Source organism: Scyliorhinus torazame, chromosome 4, assembly GCF_047496885.1.
Source record: "Scyliorhinus torazame isolate Kashiwa2021f chromosome 4, sScyTor2.1, whole genome shotgun sequence".
NCBI lineage: Eukaryota > Metazoa > Chordata > Chondrichthyes > Carcharhiniformes > Scyliorhinidae > Scyliorhinus > Scyliorhinus torazame.
In genome coordinates, this window is record NC_092710.1 from 140,822,610 (window position 1) to 140,842,962 (window position 20,353).

General features: G+C 51.4%; 1 protein-coding gene across 2 annotated transcripts in view; it reads right to left on the bottom strand.

The window, feature by feature from the left end:
• Window positions 1-20,353, bottom strand: part of pxdn (peroxidasin) — a 331,411-nt gene that overhangs the window by 36,919 nt on the left and 274,139 nt on the right. For both annotated transcript variants that reach the window (XM_072498665.1, XM_072498666.1), the window contains 3 exons: window positions 18,375-19,878; window positions 10,334-10,468; window positions 6,573-6,781 (listed from right to left, as the gene is read on the bottom strand). In XM_072498665.1, the coding sequence (XP_072354766.1) occupies window positions 6,573-6,781; window positions 10,334-10,468; window positions 18,375-19,878 (1,848 nt within the window). The remainder of the gene's footprint in view (window positions 1-6,572; window positions 6,782-10,333; window positions 10,469-18,374; window positions 19,879-20,353) is intronic.

The following is a 20,353-nucleotide window of genomic DNA, read 5'->3' on the forward strand; positions in this document are numbered from 1 at the left end:
ACCCTCACATGACACTTCATTATCCCCGTGCTCCCAGACCTGTACTGGCTCCTGGTCCAGCAATGCCTTGATTTCAAAATTCATATTTGCATTTCAAAATTCTCCATGGTGAAAGTGAAAAATCGCTTATTGTCACAAGTAGGCTTCAAATGAAGTTACTGTGAAAAGCCCCAAGTCGCCACATTCCAGCGCCTCTTCGGGGAGGCTGTTACGGGAATTGAACCGTGCTGCTGGCCTGCTATCAAAGCCAGCGATTTAGCCCTGTGCTAAACAGGTCTTATTCTTTCAAAGTCTCTGTAAAGTTTTACAGCACTTACAAGCCATCTGAGATCTCTGTGCACTTCCAATTCGATGTTTATTAAATGGGGAGGCAGTGGTGTAGTGTATTGTCGCTGGACTAGTAATCCACAGGCCTAAGGTATTGATCTGGGGACGTGGGTTCGAATCCCACCTGGGTAGTTTAAACTCAATAAAATGTCTGGAATTAAAAGTCTAATGACGACAATTGTTATAAAGACCCATCACTAACGTCCTTTAGGCAAGGAAATCTACCATCAATGTGTGGCTGACATGTATAATAATAATAATCAGCATTTATTGTCACAAGTAGGTTTACATTAACACTGCAATGAAGATACTGTGAAACTCCCGTAGTCGCCACATTCCGGCACCTGTTCAGGCACACAGAGGGAGAATTCAAAATGTCCAAATTACCTGTGACTCCAGACCCACAGCAATGCAGTTGACTCTTAAATTCCCTCTGAAATGACCTAGCAAACCACTCAGTTGTATTCAACCGCTACGGAAACATGGCATTGACAACAGCAGACCCGATCAACCCTGCAAAGTCCTGAAAATGGTGCCAAAGTTGGGAGAGCTGTCTCACAGACTAATCAAGCAACTGAAGTAATTTAAAAGATGTTGACAAGTTTGATCTGGCTTTGACAAATCATTAAGTGTGTATTATGTGAATCAAATATTAGCTGAATCAAGATTAAACATCAAGATTGACATAGTCAGACCATCCAAACAATGTTCCAGAGACCATTATCACCATTCCTGGGTATGTCCTGTTTCACAGGTCCAGCAGAGGTGGGGCACAGGGAGTTGCCCTGGGAGTCCTCAGCAACGACTCTGGATCCCTTGAAGCCTCATGGCTTCAGGTTAACCATGCTGATTACCACATACTGTCCAGAATCAGCTGTTCAATCAGTACTCCTCCATGTTGAACTCTATTTGGAGGAACACTGAGGGTTGTAAGGGGGCAGAAGGCAATCTGGGTGGGGTACTTCAATGTCCATCGCCAAGAGTGTCTCAGCAGTATCACCACAGACCGAGCTGGCTGAGTACTAAAGGGTACAGCTGCTAGACTGGGACTGCAGCAGTTGGTGAGGGAACCAACAAGAGGGAAAAACATACTTGACCTCATCCTCACCAACCTGCCCATTGCAGATACATTTTTCCATTTCAGTATTGGTAGAAATGACCAGCGCACAGCCCTTGTGAAGACACAGTCCCATCTTCACATTGAAGACACCCTCCATCGTGTATGGTTCTACCACCTTGCTAAATGGGGTAGAATTCGAACAGATCTAAAAACTCAAGACTGGGCATGCATGAGGTGCTGCGCGATATCAGCATAATTGTACTCAACCATAATCTGCAAACTCATGGCCTGGTATATCCCCACTCAAATATTACCACCAAGCCAGGGGATCAATCCTGGTTCAATGAAGAGTGCAGGAGAGCATGCCAGGAGCAACACCAGGCATACCAAAAAAATGAGGTAACCTGGTGAAGCTACAACACAGGACAACTCATGTGCCAAACAGCATATGCTACAAGTAATAGAAATCGACAGAGCTAAGCGGTTCCACAATGAATGCATCAGATCTAAGCTCTGCAGCCCTGCCACATCCAGCCGTGAAGGGTGGTGGATAATTAAATGGAGGAGGAGGCGCCACAAATATCCTCAATGATGGAGGGGCCCAGCACATATGTGCACAAGACAAGGCTGAAGTATTTGCAACAATCTTCAGCCAGAAGTGCCGAGTGCATGATCCACCTCAGTCTCCTCCAAAGATCCCCAGCATCACAGATGTCAGTCTTCAGCCAATAGGATTCACTCCACATGATATCGTGCTCCAGAACTTGCTGCACCCCTAGCCAAGCTTTTCTTGTACAGCTGCAACATTGGCATCTACCCGGCAATGTGGAAAATTGGCCACAAGAAACAGGACAAATCCAACCCAACCAAATACTGCCCTATCAGTCAACTCTCCATCATCAGTAAAGTGAGGGAAGGAGTCATCAACAGTGCAATAACCTGCTCAGTTTGGGTTCCGCCAGGGTCACTCAGATCCTGACTTTGTTACAGCCTTGGTTCAAACGTGAACAAAAGAGCTGAATGCCAGGGGTGAGTTGAGTGTGACTACCCTTGATATCAAGGCAGCATTTGACCGAATATGACATCAAGGAGCTCTAGAAAAACTGGAGACAAAGGGAATCAGGGGGAAAACTCTCTGCTGGTTGGAGTCACGTCTGGCACAAAGGAAGATTACTGTGGTGGCTGGACGTTAATCATCTCAGCTCCAGGACATCACTTCAGGAGTTCCTCAGGGTGGTGCCCTAGGCTCAACCATCTTCAGCTGCTTCATCAATGACCTTCCTTCCATCATAAGGTCAGAAGTGGGGATATATGCGGATGACTGCACAATGTTCAGCACCATTCGCGGCTCCTCAGATAATGAAGCAGTCCATCTCCAAATGCAGCAAGACCTGGACAATATCCATGTTTGGGCTGACAAGTGGCAAGCTACATTCGTACCACATAAGTGCCAGGCAATGACCATCTCCTGCAAGAGAGGATCTAACAATCTTCCCGTGAAAATCATTGGCATTACCATCGCTGAATTCCCCCATAATCAACATCCATTGATCAGAAACTGAACACGACTAGCCATATTAATACTGTGGCTACCAGAGCAGGTCAAACGCTAGGAATCCTACAGCGAGTAACTCACCTCCTGACCCCCCAAAGCCTATCCACCATCTACAAGGCACAGTTCAGGAGTGTAATGGAATTCTTTCCACTTACCTGAATAAGTGCAGCTCCATCACTCAAGAAGCTCAACACCATCCAGGACAAAGGAACCTGCTTGATTGCTACCCCTTCCCCAAACATGGATTTTGAAGGGAAGGTCATGCCTGATTAATCTTATTGAATTTTTAGAGGAGGTGACTAAGGTAATGGACAGGAGGAGTGTCTATGGATGTCATTTATATGGAGTCCCACACAAGACACTGTTAACTAGGGTGGAAGTCCACTGATTTGAGAGCAACTTATTGACATGTTTAGGAAATTGGTTGAGTGGTCGGCGACAGATTGGGAATAATGGGTAATTAATCTAAATAGCAGGAGGTGACTACTGGTTAACCACATGGATTGTGTTGGGGCCCAATTATTCACACTATTCATTAATGGCTTGGATGATGGCATAGAATGTCATATATCCAAATTTGCTGATGATACAAAGTTAGGTGGATTGTAGACAGCCTAGATGATGGCATACAATTGCAAGGAGATGTTGACAGACTAGGTGAATCGGCAAAATTGTGGCAGGTGGAATTTATAGTAAACAAGTGTGACATTGTCCATTTTGGACCAAAAAAGGATAGAGCAGAGTACTTTCTAAATGGTTAGTGTAGAAGGGACTTTAGTTGGCGGATTAGTTGCTTTAATACCCTGTATTCATTTTAACCAGCTGCTTGACTATATTTCATGGAAATAGGCATTTGGCAAAGCATGATAGATATTTGGCCTTATTTCAGTCAAGAAGTTCTGTATGAAATAGTCAGAAGGTCATACAATGTAAACAAACGCACAGCTGCATATTGTTTTGCTGACAGCATACAATTATTATTTTTCTTAGGCAAGGAACCCAAGGCCTGTTATTAAAATCTAACTCCGGCCTGCTCATTTTTCTGTCTCTTGCTAATCTAAAGAATGCTTTCTGTCCTAGATATTGCTTACTGTATCATATAAATTGCCTTCCTTTACCTTTGTAAAGCGGGGACATTTGGAATTACTGTGGTCTCTCCAAACCCCCCATGAACTTTATGTTTAATTAAAGGACCTTTGGCGAAAACTGGAAGTGCTGACTTATAATTTATTCGACAGTTAGGTACAGTGGATGTCCAAAGAGACTCCGGGTTCAGGTGCATAGGTTCTTAAAATGCCAGCAACAAGTTCAGAAAATAATCAAAAAGGCTAATGGAATGCTATCCTTTATATCTCGAGGACTGGAATATAAAGACACTGGGGTTGTGCTGCAGCTAGAAAAAACCCTGCCGAGACCCCATTGGGCACTACTGTGAGCAGTTCTGGGCACCACACATTAGAATATTATGGCCTTGGAGGAAGTGCAATGTAGGTTTACAAAAATTATACTGGATTACAGGTGTTGAGTTACGAGGAAAGATTACACACATTAGACCAATTTTCGCTAGAATTTAGAAGGTTAAGGGGTGAAGTATCCAAGATATTAACAGGGTAAAATAAACTATCTGCACTGGTTGGAGATTCTAAAACTAGGAGGTTCTGTCTGAAAATTAGAGCGAGACAGTTCAGGAGAGATGTTAGAAGGAACTTCTTCACTCAAAGGGTGGTAGAAGTTTGGAACTCTCTCCCACAAACAGCAGTTGAAGCTAGAGCTGTTGTTAATTTTGAATCCGAGACAGATAGATTTTTGTTCAGCAAAGATATTAAGGGATATGGGTCAAAGGCAGGTATATGGAGTTAGGTCACAGATCAGTCACGACCTCATTGAATGGTGGGACAGGCTCGAGGGGCTGTATGGCCCACTCTTGTTCCTATTCAATCCCTCCACCACTGACAAACAGTGGCAGAGCAGTGTGTACCACCTACAAGTTGCACCAAGGTTTCTTAGGCAGCACCTTCCAAACCCACGATCACTGCCATCTAGAAGGTCAAGTGCAGCAGATACCTGGGAACCTCACTACCTGGAGGTTTCCCTCCAAGTCACTCGCCACCCCACCTTGGAAATATAGGGCTGGGGGGAGTGGGTGGAGGTGACCAGGGGGTGGGCTGTGGGGTCGAGGTGGGTGGGTACACGATCCAGCACGGCTGTTGCCATGTTTCCCGATGCGACCGGTGGGGGTGTAGGCGTGCACGGCTGCAGCTTGTCAGCCCTCCGCATGCGCAGCCCGGGACCCGGCGATTATCCGGCAGTTCTCCGCACGATCTGGTGTTCCACGTGGCGCCGGTGCTAGCCCCTCACGGTACTGGAATCGGTGAGGGATTTGTGCCAATTTTCCTGTCGTGGAACACCACAGATTCTCCGTTGCCGCCGACACTTAGCCTCAGACACGGAGAATTCAGCCCAGTGCCCATCATTGCAAACTCAGAAACTGTTGCCACGGTCTTCCAAGTATAAACATCACCACCTTCTCAGTGACACAATTTAAGTTTTACTTTGATCTCTAACAATCTTATAAGCCACCCAAGGCTTGCCGTCAGGCAGACTGCAGCTTACATCACATGACTACCTTCGTTTACCCTAAATTTAAAGCTAAAATCCCAAAATATAATATCCTTGTAAACCTCAATTGTAACATTCTATTTAGAATCCCTACAGTGCAGAAGCAGGCCATTCGGCCCATCATGTCTGCAACGACCCTTGTTAAGAGCACCCCACCTAGGCCCAAAACTCCACCCTATCCCTGTAACCCAGTAAACCCACCTAAACCTTTGGACACTAAGGGACAATCCATCTAACCTGCACATTTTTGGACTGTGGGAGGAAACCGGAGCACCGGAGGAAACCCATGCAGATACGGGGACAATTTGCAAACTGCAAACAGTCACCCGGGTCTGGAACCCAGGTCCCTGCTGCTGTGAGGCAGCAGTGCTAACCACTGTGGCACCCCTTTGATTTCTTAATGATGTCCTCGTCAGATTCCGGAGTACCACCTTTCACAAACTTCAAAATTTCTCCTTCCACGTCCTATTACACAATAAATTCTGCTTGCCCATCCCACTGAACCGTTGTGTAGATTGTAAAGAATTTTAACATTGGTGCCAAAAAGCAGTGATCTTTGTCTAAAACCGGTCCTTTTTTAAAATATATATGGCAAGGTATTGTGGAGAAAACTTAACATACACCATGAAAAATAGAAATATACAAAAGACTTGAACTGACATTTGAATGTTAAATATATACTCGTTTCCTGGCATTCAATTAAAAATAAAGATTCTTACCACCGAACTGGGTATTTTGGGAAGGATGGAGGGCAAAACAAATTGAAAAAAAACGCAGAACCTTCACAACAGAACATTAAATTTAAACTTCACACCATTGTATTAGATGATCACTGCAGCCAAATGGCTAGAACTTTCACAACAGATGCATATAGTTATTCACCTTTAGTGTGGGAACTGTCTTGTTAAATAGGAATTCCAACTTACATTCGTTATAGATGGTCTATAAATGACCAAATAACTTCAAGTGTCCACCCAGCACTCAAATGTCATCCATTAAATAATTACAAACCTTCACAACAATCTTGCCACATCCGCAAGTCAATTTTTGGTATATCATCACAGCTCTGATAACCATGAGGATATTCTGCCACTCTGAACACATCAGGTTGTATCCTGGTGATGTTGTCTCCATTGTCACATAGGACACGGGCAAGGGAAGTCTGCTTGATCTGAGTCAGCTGGGCTGGAGTGAACACCCCAGGATTCTCATACCAGAACCTGTTTGCCCATAGGAAAAAGAATAATTTTAAGTCTATCAAGGTCCTCAAAGCTACTTCAGTTCATTGTTTCATCACAGATGCCTCCTGGGCATCTCGTATTCTTAATTCGACATTCCCTGTCCTTTTCAACAGATTTAGATTTGTTCCTTATGATTTAATGTTGCCAATTAAATTGGCAGAATTTCAAACCAAAATTTAAATTTATCAATTCCCTTTTGGCAAAAAAACCCACCCAACAAAAATGCAATAGATGTAAACATTCTGGAAATATCATTTTAAATACATTTATATGCTGTGTTCACATGCCCTGGTTAAGCAAAAGTAGTGTAAAATAATATAACAAGTTATTCATACAGATGTGTACAGTCATGACTTACATTTCCATTATTCTCCTTATGCATTGAAAACATCTCAGACCAATTTACTGAGTGGAAACAGATAAAGTAATCATTAAGGAGAAGGAAAGGGAAACAATGTTGTGAGGGAGACTAAAAGCTTGACCTGGAAGAGAAGAGTTGGCTTTTGAAAGTGGCACAGAGAAAAGATCAATGAAGGTAATTTCAGATCGCAGTTGAAGAAGCAGCCAACGGTGCAGTGGAGCTAGAGATAAAACAATAAACACCTGGAGGGCAAGAAAAAGAAAGGATGTACAACTGCAGATTATCCAAGGTAGGGTTGGAATGAGACAATCAAGGGATTTGACTTTACTAGGGATACGTATACCACCAGAGCTTGGCCAGAGGGGGCGATTAAGAATGGGACTTTGTGAAGGTGAAGGCACATGCCATGGCATTCTGAATAAGCTACAGGTTAAAGACGTGGAAGCAAGAAAGGCTGCAAGGAGAGCACATGGGTACAGCAATCTCAAGAAAATAATGGTATGGATTAGAATTTTGACAGCAGTGGGCATCCCCCGACAATGGTCTTGGGAGAAAGTGAAAATATTTGAAACCCACTCTCACTGCATTGGAGATGACAAATTGGAGGTGCAAAGCAAACACCAAAAGGTAATCATACAAAAGGCAGGGTGGAGAAGATGAAGCATTTTCATCTTCGTAGTCACCTCAGGGTACTACCCTACCTCAAATTTGTTTCTTCGCCTTAATGCCAGGGACCCAGGTTTGATTCAGCCTTGGGTGACTGTGGAGTTTGCACGTTCTCCCTGTGTCTGCATGGGTTTCCTCTGAGTGTTCTGGTTTCCTCCCACACTACAAAGATGTGCAGGTTAGGTGGGTTGGCCATGCTCAATGCGTGGGATTGCAGAGATAGGGCGGGGGAGTGGGCCAAGATAGGGTGCTATTTCAGAGCAGAATTGATGAGCTGAATAGCCTCCTTCTGCACTGTAGGGTTTCTTTGGATAATGATTAAATAACCATATCATGCACATGTTGAATGGAAGTACTATTAAGCGAGAATAAAATAAAGAAATGGCAATTGTATGGAAGAAAATAGAAAATACAGCTTTTGCTTGTTTCGCACTTCCAATGTGTCCCAAAACATTGCGTGTTAAATGAAAATGTGCTTAATGAAAATTACTTTCCCATAAGAAAACACATAATGAGGCCTGGTTACATTCCGGACCTATAACTTTTACAATAGAAATCTCGGACCTATTTGGCCCAAAAATCTTCTTTCTAAGACAAGAACTGATTCTACTTACCGTCTACTTATCGTATCCTACCTTCAGCTCGTTGCCTCACTCAACCCTCTCACATGCTGCTGCTCTCCCTGACTCTCCATTCGCTGCTGCAGTGCCTAATTCACCTGTGCTCTGCCTCTCCTGGTCATCTCACTTGCTACTGCCCTCCTGCCACCTCACCTGATGCTCTCACTCGCCACTGTCTTCTCCGACTCCCTCACTCACCACTGCACACCCGCTCACCACTTCCTACTATCCTCCCCACTGTATCCGTTCTTCCCTCTCGCAGGCTCGCTCAGTCCCTTGCTGCTTTCCGCCTTGCCATCCCACTTCCGAGCCAGGGGGAAAGGGGAGCGTTGAGAAAGAGAGAGAGCAGAAGGGTCAGGAGAGGAAAGCAGTAATTACAGGAGCCAGGAAGAGGAAGCAGCAGGCAAAAAGGTTGGTGAGCAGAAGGGTTGAGCAAAATGGTGAGTGAGAGGCAGCGGGAGAGGGAAGCGGCAATGGGAGATGGGCGGGTGAGAGAGAGCGGGAGGTAGTGACAAAGTGGTCATTTGCTTTTAAAAAGACCAAGCTTGTGTAGTAAACTTGCTAAAATGGAGACAGTGCCATCCAAGGAAAATACCTCATTTACAAACTGCACTGGAATGAAAACATGCTAATAGAATATGCTGTAAATGGGGGATACCTGAATTATTAACTTGAAATCCCTCACTTCCCAATTCATCCATCACCCCTTCTTCTGGAGGCTCTTGTTAATGTACAGTTCTGTGGACTCTGGCATCTCTCTAGTATCTTGTCCAAGAGATCATTCTCTGTCTGTGAGCTGAGGCATTGAGTGTTGGGAGGCTATGTTGCCACAAAGGAATCACAGCTAACTGCAATCCTGTTCTCCAACATAAAAATGCCCATTCACATGCATTGCCTTGGCTCAACTGCAAGTATTTCAAACTTGAGTGAGAAGGGCATTCATAGCACATTTAAGCATCAAACTAACCCTGTAGTTCAGTATTCGGGGAGTGTTCTATTCTCTTTTTTTATAAATTTAGTGTACCTAATTCATTTTTTCCAATTAAGGGGCAATTTAGCGTGGCCAATCGACTTACCCTGCACATCTTTGGGTTGTGGGGGTAGCGAAACCCACGCAAACACAGGGAGAATGTGCAAACTCCACACGGACAGTGACCCAGAGCCAGGATCGAACCTGGGACCTCGGCGCCGTGAGACTGCAGTGCTAACCACTGCGTCACCATGCTGCCCGGGAGTGTTCTACTCTAAGAAGTGCAATTCTTAGATGAGGTATTAAATTAAGGCCTCATCTCACTTTTACGTTGGTTGAGGTGCACATGAATAATTCCATAGAACTTTCCAACATTCCTTCCTCAACACAAACTACCAAATAGTTATTCATCTAACTTCTAGGAACTTGACATGTGTAAAATACATGTTGCACTTGTCTACATGATAATAACGACTGCATTTCAAAATGATCTGTTGTTTATTAAGTATGCGGACTCATTTCAGAAAAATGCGTTATGGCTTTACACAAGGATAACTCTTTCTTTTACACATATACTTGATCCAGCATGGGTCACCGGGAATCAGAGTTGATTTCTCCCCTTTCCAACATTCGGGCATTGCAGCCAAATGACTGGTAGCATCTCAACTTCAGTCCAAACACAGGATCAGCAAGTCAAAGCTTGAACCTTCTGGTCTGAATTGTATAGTATTACACCAGGCCACCTTTACCCAATGGATCATTGGAAGCTCAAAGAGTTCATGATTTGGAACAGAATCCTCCTCGGGGACAATAATTTGTTAGCTGTAGTTTGAGTTTCTAAGCATGACAATGAAGGCATGTCTTCTTGATTAAACTAATCAAAACAAACCAACATTACGCTGGCTGCTGCTTACCTATCGCCATCTCGAAGACGTTTAAATTGTGTAACCAACAAGCATAGAAGTGTAGGTCCCAATCTGGTTCCAGGGATCAGGTCCTCTACCAATAATGCAGGGAATAGATCTATGTTCAAGGGTGTACCATATAAGCTGTAAGAATCAATGAGAGAAAGAGAAGCATTTCACACAGTTTTGACAAAGGCTCTACGCCTGAAATAGTAATTCATCTGTTCTCTCCATAGATACACACTGACATGCAGGAATACTCAATATTTTCTGATCCAGATATTAACATCTGGGGGCGATTCTCCAAAATGGAGCCCAGGTGTTCGTGCCATCGTGAACGCCGTTGCGTTTCACGGCGGCGCGAAACGGGCACAGGGATGACCGATTCGGTCCTGCACAGGGGGCCAGAATGGTGCTGGTATGGTTCACGCCGTTCCAGCCTCCCTTCCCGGCGCTGCGCCAACCCACGCATGCGCGGGGGACTTCTTCAGCGCGCCGGCTCCGACTCAACATGGCGCCGGTGTTCAGGGGCCGGCTGCGCAGGAAAATAGGCCCGGGGGGGGGGGGGGGAAAGAGGCCGGCCCGCCGATCAGTGGGCCCCAATCCAGGCCAATCCCCATCGGAGACACCCCCCCCCCCCCCCCCCCGGTGAAGGATCGCTTTTCCCCGCCCCACAGGCCGCCCCCGACCTTTCGTGCAGAATTCCCACCGGCAGCGACCAGGGGTGAAGGGTGCCGATGGACTCTGGTATCCGCGCGGCCCACCCGAGCCGGATAATCGGCGGCCACACCGATGCCAGCGGCAAACGCGCAGGCGCAAATGGCACCTCGGAAAATGGCCCGCCGCCGTCGTGGCACGGTTGCGCCGATTCTCCGGCGCGGGGCTCGGAGAATCGCCCCCCCTACAGTTTTTTGTTGTTTATATGTGTAGTTGGCAAGCTGAAAATAATGCTGTTTTAAACTAGCTCGTTAAATTCAATTTTAGAGGTTATAGTAGTGCAATGGTTACAGCACAAACATGTTTTTGTGACATGAATTCAAGGAGCAATGTTTTTCTTTGGCCACCAATATGGGTAGTCACTGGTGCAACTTGTACATCAGTTTAATATGCAGCAATTATACATTTTAGCTTCTGCGTTGGATCAGCCAATCTAATCCATTGAAGATGAAGGAAAGCTGCAAGCATTGATAAAAAATTGACGTTTTTAAACCACGCCCTCCCATCCTAGGCCTCAATATTATTTTTACCCAAAATAGGTGGAGGGGGTTTTAAAATCTGGGGCGTCATTCTCCGACCCCCCAGAGGGTCGGAGAATGGCCGTTGGCCGCCGTGAATCCCGCCCCCGCCGAAGTCTCCGAAGGGAGAAAAGTCGGCGGGGCGTTAATGGCGCCGCTGCCGCGGAGAATGTCACGGGTCTGCGCAAGGCAGCCGATTTTCGGCCTGCCGATATTCTCCCTTCCGGATGGGCCGAAGTCCCGTCGACGTGATGACCGTTCACGTCGACGTGAATCAAACCTCCTTTTCATCGGCGTGACCCGGTGCTCCAGGCTCACGCCGACCAGCGAGGAGGTGAGTGACGGCCTGGGGGGTTGGCTCTGGGCAGGAAATGGCGTGGCCGCAGACTGATTGCGTGAGGAGAGGTGTGTCTCGGCTTGTGTGTGTGCGCGGCGGCGGGGGGGGGGGGGTGTGGTTAGAGTAGGCTGGGCTCCGGGGGAGTGCCGGGAGGGGGGGTCCGTGCTGGGGTGGAGGTTGGTCCGTGCTGGGGTGGAGGTTGGGGAGGGGGTCCGTGCTGGGGTGGAGGTTGGGGGTTGGGGGGGGTCCGTGCTGGGGTGGAGGTTGGGGAGCGGGTCCGTGCTGGGGTGGAGGTTGGGGGTTGGAGGGGGTCCGTGACGGGGTGGAGGTTGGGGAGGGGGTCCGTGCTGGGGAGGGGGTCCGTGCTGGGGTGGAGGTTGGGGGTTGTGGGGGGGTCCGTGCTGGGGTGGAGGTTGAGGAGGGGGTCCGTGCCGAGGAGGGTGATGGGAGGTGGAGTTCGTCCACCTGGCCAGGTGCCAGCCTCCAACAGTTGGACCCATGCGGTCCATGCCACCTGGCTGGGGGGAGGAGGGGATATGGGCAATGATGACATGTCGTCGTTCCCCTCCCCCCTACCAGGCCGTCATGTTTTCAGATCATCCAGCGATGTTGGCCGCCGTGGTGGCAGCCGCTCATGTCTATGTTGCCCTGGATGAGGAGGAGGAGGAGGAGGAGGAGGAGCGTGCCAGAGAGGCGGCGCAGGCTGCCGCAGAGGGGCAGGCGGCAGCCGCCCAGGCTGGAGGGACACCTGACCGACAGGACGATGAAGGGGAGGAGGACGTCGCGGCCCCACGGCAACGGAGGCACCCGAGGGCGCCCCGTGTGTACCGGCCCCGGCAGTCATACCAGGACCTCACAGACCGGGAATGCAGGAGGAGACTCCGGATGAGCCGGGAAACCGTGGCACACATCTGCCACCTGCTGGCACACCTGTCACCGCGTGGCACTGGCGGGGGACACCCTCTCCCCGTGTCCGTCAAGGTTACGGTGGCCCTGAACTTTTATGCAACGGGGTCATTCCAGGCACCGAATGGGGACCTGTCCGGCATATCGCAGACATCGGTGCACCGGTGCATCCGGGCAGTGACAGATGCCCTTCATGCCATGGCGCACCGCTACATCCGCTTCCCCGTGGACCGGGCCAGCCAAGATGCCCGGGCCGTGGGCTTCTCTGCCGTGGCCGGGTTCCCATGGTCCAGTGCGCGATCGATGGGATGCACGTCGCCGTGCGGCCACCTGCAGATAACAGGGCCCTGTTCACTAATAGGAAGGGGACCTATTCGATGAACGTACAGGTGGTCTGCGACCACCGCATGATGATCCTGCACGTCTGCGCCCGTCACCCAGGCAGTGTACACGACTCATTCGTGTTGTCGCGGTCATCCATCCCCGGCATGTACGAGAGACGCCATCCCCGGCTGAGGGGCTGGTTGCTGGGCGACAGGGGCTACCCATTGCGATCGTGGCTGATGACGCCTATACGGAGGCCACGCAATGAGTCGGAGAACCGCTACAATGATGCCCATGTAGCGACAAGGGGAGTGATCGAGAGGTGCTTTGGCGTGCTGAAGATGCGTTTCAGGTGCCTGGACCTCTCTGGGGGCGCCCTCCAGTATCGGTCAGATAGGGTCGGCCGCATCATTGTGGTGTGCTGCGTCCTGCACAACATAGCCCAGCAGAGGGGCAATGTGCCGCAGGCAGAGGAGGGCGGTGTGGAGGAGCAGCAGGAAGAGGCACAGTCCTCCCCAGATGAGGGGGATGGGGGCAATGGTCAGGGCAGACGGGGTAGACACAGGCGGGTGGCTGTCCACCGTTACCGGCTGGCCCAGCGGGCACGGGACAGACTGATAGACGCCCGCTTCACTGACTAGATGGGCGTGGGAATCGGGTAGTATGGCCACAGACCGCACACCATGGCAACAGCCGACCCCCCACACCCCCCACCCATCCAGCACCCTCCCCAACCCCACCCACCCCACCCGCATGCACACAACCCCCCCCCCCCCCCCCCATTGCCGATCCACCGGCGGCACAACGGGCCGGGCTCACACAGTTGCGGGTGGACGCGTGTCTATCGCAGGCCATGGAGGATGATGACAACCCGCCCTGCGATGAGCTCCTGGCTCTACATCGTTGGACTATATCTGACCCATGGCCACAGTACCACCATCCACCCGGACCATCCCTGCATGCGGCTGTGACACTGCAGCGCACGGTCCCGTCCTCTGCCCGGGGGATGTTGATGGCAGCCCAGGGGGAAGGGGGCAGACTCACCTGGGGCTGAGGTAAGACCACCCCTCACACACACACTTGCGCTCAACGTTCATGACACGCCCGCACACTTTGGACAGAGCACAAAGGCAGCTTCGGTAGGTGTAACATTGACTTTAATAACCAAAGGAGTTCATGCACGTGCCCTAGCCCCTAAAACGCATCTGTGCCCTGCACCCGTGCCAACTTACTCAGTGTCTAATTGTTTGGCCTTACGGGCCCTTTGACTACGTCTACGTGGTTCCCCAGACGGTACAGCAGAACTGGAGGTGGACTCCTGTGATTCCTGCCCTCTGATACTGGATCCCTTTGGCGGCCGTTTCCTGGGGCGTCCTGGCCTAGATGGGCCAGGCTGCGGCCCGGGCGACTGGGATGGCGAGCTGCCAGCCTGTCCTGCCCGTTGCCCACCCGATGCACCTGGGACGGAAGGGGGGGGGGGGGGGGGGAGGGGAGTCAGAGGTGTCGCGGTGTACCGGGACCTCCCCTACAGAGGGAGCCGGGACGGACCACACCACCTCCTCCTCCCTCGGGGTGCCCGATGGCCCCCAGGCCTCTACATGGGTGGGGGATGCGAACGGACTGGCCATCCGACGCCCCCCCGACATCTGGCGCTGCCAGTCCTGGAGGCCCGTGCTTGTATCGACAGGGGTCTGCAGGTTTGCAGCCATGGAGCCCAGGGTGTTGGCAAACCCTGTCTGTGACAGTGCGACGCCGGCTCGCACATGGCCACTGGCGCCGATGCCCTCAGCGATGGCCTGCTGAGACTGGGCCATGGCCTGCAGAGACTGGGCCATGGCCTGCAGAGACTGGGCTATGGCGTTGAGCGCCTCTGCCATCTGGCGCTGGCACTGGCTCATGGCCTCCTGTGAGAGGGCAGCCATTTCCTGGGCCACAGACGCCGCCTGCACGGAAGGCCCCAGGCCTCGCAAACCGTTCCCCATGTCTGACACCGTCGCAACCATTGCCTCCACCGTGGACGCCACCCGTGCGGTGTCAGCCTGGGTGGCACGCATGACCGGGACCACTCCCAGCTCCTGGACGCGGGTGGACTCCTCCACCTGCGACCGCAGCCGCCGCAAGCCGCCCGTCACCCTCTTCGCTCGGCCTGGGCTGTCCTCCGACCGCCCGGTCCCTCTGCTGCTCCTACCTCCACCTGCTGTACCGGGACGGCTGTGTTGTGTGCACCAGTGAGTGTACCAGACGCCTCATCACTAAAGTGCCCAACCGTGGTGAGTGTTTCTGCGATGGTGGAGGGTGTTGGTGACAGCAGTGGCGTTGTGTCGTGCTCTTCGTCCCACTCTGACTCCATGGCACTTTGGGGTGGGGGTTCGTCTCCACCCATCCACTCTGAGTCACTGTCCGGTATTTCGTCTTCCCGGGTAGGGGTGTCCTGGGTAGTGCTGTCCCGGGTAGGGGTGTCCTGGGTAGTGGTGTCCTGGGTAGTGGTGTCCTGGGTAGTGGTGTCCTGGGTAGTGGTGTCCTGGGTAGTGGTGTCCTGGGTAGTGGTGTCCTGGGTAGTGGTGTCCTGGGTAGTGGTGTCCTGGCTCGGATGTGACGGGGGCCTGTGGCTGCCCCCCTCATCGCTGGGTGGTCGCTCCCGCACGTGACAGGGGTGTCGTCTCCCTGTTGCTCCAGGTCTCGCCGTCTCCCGTGGTGTGCGAGGGGCATCCTGCAGGCGTCGCCTGCTGGAGGGTCCAAGGTCTCTCCGTCTCCCGTGGTCTCCGAGGGGCATCCTGCGGGCGTCGCATGCTGGAGGGTCCGGGTCTCTCCGTCTCCCGTGGTCTCCGAGGGGCACCCTGCGGGCGTCGCATGCTGGAGGGTGCGGGTCTCTCCGTCTCCTGTGGTCTCCGAGGGGCATCCTGCGGGCGTCGCATGCTGGAGGGTGCGGGTCTCTCCGTCTCCTGTGGTCTCCGAGGGGCATCCTGCGGGCGGTGTGCATCTGCGGGGATGGGTGCCTGGACGTTTGGTCCTGCGATACACAATGAAGCATACATGGTTAGACATCAGGCGGTGATCAGGTGATACGGGGGAGGGGGATATAGGGGAGGGGGGATATGGGGACGGGCTGTCGGTGGCTCACTTGCTGGTGGGCCCCCGACCTCTGCATCAGCAACCTCCCGGTCCTCAGGTCCGCCAGCCAGTTCCAGGGCCCTTTCCTCGTGTACGGTCAGTGGCCTCTCATCAGCGGGCCCTCCTCCAGTACTCACATGCTCCCTATTGTTGTGTGCGCGCTTCTCCTGTGGGGGGGGGGGGGGTGGCAGGGGTAAAAGGCAACACTGTTAGGCAGGTATATTAATGCACGCCATCGGTTGTGCGTGCATTGCAGAGGTTAAGGTTAGGGCTGGATTCACTTGGGGAGGGGGGATATGGGGGAGGGGGGATATGGGGGATGGGGGGAATATGGGGGATATGGGGGAGGGGGGATATGGGGGAGGGGGGATATGGGGGAGGGGGGATATGGGGGAGGGGGGATATGGGGGAGGGGGGATATGGGGGAGGGGGATATGGGGGAGGGGGATATGGGGGAGGGGGGATATGGGGAGGGGGGATATGGGAGAGGGGGATATGGGGAGGGGGGATATGGGGGGGGATATGGGGGAGGGGGGATATGGGGGAGGGGGGGATATGGGGGATATGGGGGATGGGGGATATGGGGGAGGGGGGATATGGGGGAGGGGGGATATGGGGGATGGGGGGGATATGGGGGAGGGGGGATATGGGGAGGGGGGATATTGGGGAGGGGGGATATTGGGGAGGGGGGATATGGGGGAGGGGGGATATGGGGGAGGGGGGGATATGGGGGAGGGGGGATATGGGGGAGGGGGGATATGGGGGAGGGGGGATATGGGGGGGGATATGGGGGAGGGGGGATATGGGGGAGGGGGGATATGGGGGAGGGGGGATATGGGGGAGGGGGGATATGGGGGAGGGGGGATATGGGGGGGGATATGGGGGAGGGGGGATATGGGGGAGGGGGGATATGGGGGAGGGGGGATATGGGGGAGGGGGGATATGGGGGAGGGGGGATATGGGGGAAGGGGGGATATGGGGGAGGGGGGATATGGGGAGGGGGGATATGGGGGAGGGGGGATATGGGGGAGGGGGGATATGGGGGAGGGGGGATATGGGGGAGGGGGGATATGGGGGAGGGGGGATATGGGGGAGGGGGGATATGGGGGAGGGGGGATATGGGGGAGGGGGGATATGGGGGAGGGGGGATATGGGGGAGGGGGGGATATGGGGGATATGTGGGAGGGGGGATATGGGGGAGGCTCACCCTGCCTGCTCTGACGAGGTCGTTCACCTTCTTGTGGCACTGGGTGCCTGTCCGTGGTGTCAGGGCCACAGCGGTGACGGACTCTGCCATTTCCCTGCACAGACGCCGGCTGTGGCGTGGGGCAACTCTGCGGCCGTGCCCGGGATACAGGGCGTCCCTCCTCTGCTCCACCGCGTCCAGGAGCGCCTCCACATCGCGTGACTCGAACCTCGGGGCTGAGCGACGGCCAGCCATCCAGTCGGGTGTTGCGGTCGGGTGGGGGGGGAGCTGCACGGCCTTATGAGCCGTCACGCCGTGCAGCGCGTATGACGCTGCACGGCGTGAACCACTGCGCAAGCGCGGATCCAGTTACGTCGCTGCTAGCCCATTTCGGGCCGGAGACTATCGTCCCATTTTTATGACGTGACGCAAGTGGGATTTGCGCCGTTTTTTGCGCTGATCGGCGGACTTTCCGCCGATAACGGAGAATTTCGCCCCTGAAATCTGCATAACATGTCTCCAACTTGGCATGGAGAGATAAATTAACCTGTTTAAATTGGGATCCTACAATACAATTGTGAGCCCAATTTGAAATTAATTGGTGTTATATGAGTGACTCAGCATTTGGAAAATTCTGCAGTAGGTTGGGTGCCATCGGCTCCCATGTGGCTCTTGGCTCCCCCATGCCTCTCACGGGAAGTGTTCAGCCTCCTCCCAGTGGAGTACATTGTAGATCAATCCCCACCTGCTTTGACGGGCCTCCTCTCTCCTTGTCGTCCTGACAGGCCGTCCATCGATCATCTACCAGGCACATCAAAAAGAGTTTTGCCACTAAAGGCAACAAAACTTCCATGTTCATGTTAATATTGGGGCCCTAATGTATTTACAAGTCAAGCGTTTTACTACTGATAACTATTAATGTTTTAAAGATATCAAAACAGCCGTACTTACTTCATAAGTTTTTCTCTAATATGCGGATTCTTAATTTCATTTCTCAGGTCCTCAAAATGGTGAGCCGAGCTTAGATTGCAGTACACTCTGTAATCATTGTAAGGGGGTATCCCATGATCTCTACCTCTCTGAATGTTCATAGAAGCTAGATCCAGTGCCACTGTATGTGCCATGGAGAAAAGTCGTTCAGTTAGTTCTGTATTTACCAGCTCTGTTGGAACTCGCATTTTCCCTGGAACAGCAAATAAACCTCGCAGCAGTGGGTCAATGCCACCCTCATTCACTATCCTGAATGGAGAGAAGAATGCTTTGTGAAGAGGGAGGTGACCTTGAGGAATAGGTTGAAATGTATCATCCAAGCGATAGAGGATAGGATTGATAAGTGTGTGCCCAAATCGAAAAGCTGCAGCAGCAAATACATTCACTATTCCTGCATTAACATTAGGATCATAGCCTTTATAGTCTCCAAATTTCTTAATTCCAACATCACCAAGGATTTTAGGTAGCCAATGACTATAGGTTATGTGCTGCATCTGGGCACCAACTATTTTACGTGATTCATGGTAGATTGTCTCACCATCCCAATGTGGATTTAATTTTAGGAGTTCAGTGGCAATTCGATTGTGTTCCCTGAACCAGACTGTGTGCATACTAGTTAAACCCATGTGTTCGTTCGAGCGTTGATCTCCAGCCAAAAAACAAGGAATGGGACTTTCATTTTCATCTCTCATACATTCAGTTGGCGGACCAGTAGCAAATGGCAAAAGGGGTTTCCCTAATCGATGTGCTATCCCTTGCTTTAACAGGCCTCGTTGACTAGCCAAGTCACGTATTTCTTCAGCTTCCTGATCTGAGCTCCCATAGACATTGGATGCATCGATATAAGAAGTCAGCTGATTGATCTGCTCACGTGGATACACAGACTCCATTAACAAAGATGTCATCCCACTTCCACAAACAGGACTGGAGCGTACGAAGAACATGCATTGTGCCCCATTACGCACTCTGGGGTCATTTTGAGGAACCAAGATAGGAAAGCATGGTGGATCATTTGTACAGACAGAACTGCAGTGCTGACCATCTGAAAACCTGGAAAGACTTAGGGCTGCAACAGTCAGGTCTATGTCATGGTCGAGGAACTGACCCCACTGCATCAACATATGAGTGTATTGTTCATCAGGTGTAATGGTCTCAGTGCCTACTAGAGAGGTTGAAATGAGACGAGGTAGCGGGAGAGGAAATCCATTGTAAAACTGGTTTCGATTAATTCCTCTTGGTAGATTAAACCCATTTTCATAGACAGATTTTAGAAGGCGCTCAAAGGCTGTAAGGGAAGCGCCCCACATGGGGTGCTGGAGATTGTTGCATGTTCCGTCATGCGATCGGTACTTCTGATGAAAACAAATGTCGGAACAGTTATTGATTCGGCGGTGGGCAGTGCAGCCGGACAGATTTGCAACCAAGTTCAGGAATCTTGGAGATAAAAGGTCATTATAGCGAAAACCTATTGAGAGAAAAGGCAAATTGAAGTCACATTTGTGCATGCATTCAAAAGCCCCCCACCACACACAATTCCATGAGCCACCTTGGCCTGACACTCTGGAACTCCCTTTGTAAATCTCTCAGTCTCCTTTAAGATCCTCCTTGAACCCACATCTTCAGTCAAGCTTTTGGAAGACATTCCTAACATAGGTCTGTGCTGGGACCACAACTTCTTACAATATACATTAATGATCTAGAAGAAGGTACTGAAGGCACTGTTGCTAAGTTTGCAGATGATACAAAGATCAGGGGCGTCATTCTCCGCCAGCGGGAGTCTCCGTTTTGCCGGCGCCCGGGGGTTTCCCGACGGCGCGGGGCTGCCCCACAATGGGAAACCCCATTGACCGGCCGGTGTTACGGAGACTCCTGCCGGCCGGTCGGGGCAGAAATGTGGCGGGGCGGGTAGGAGAATTTCGCCCCTGTAGAGGGACAGGTAG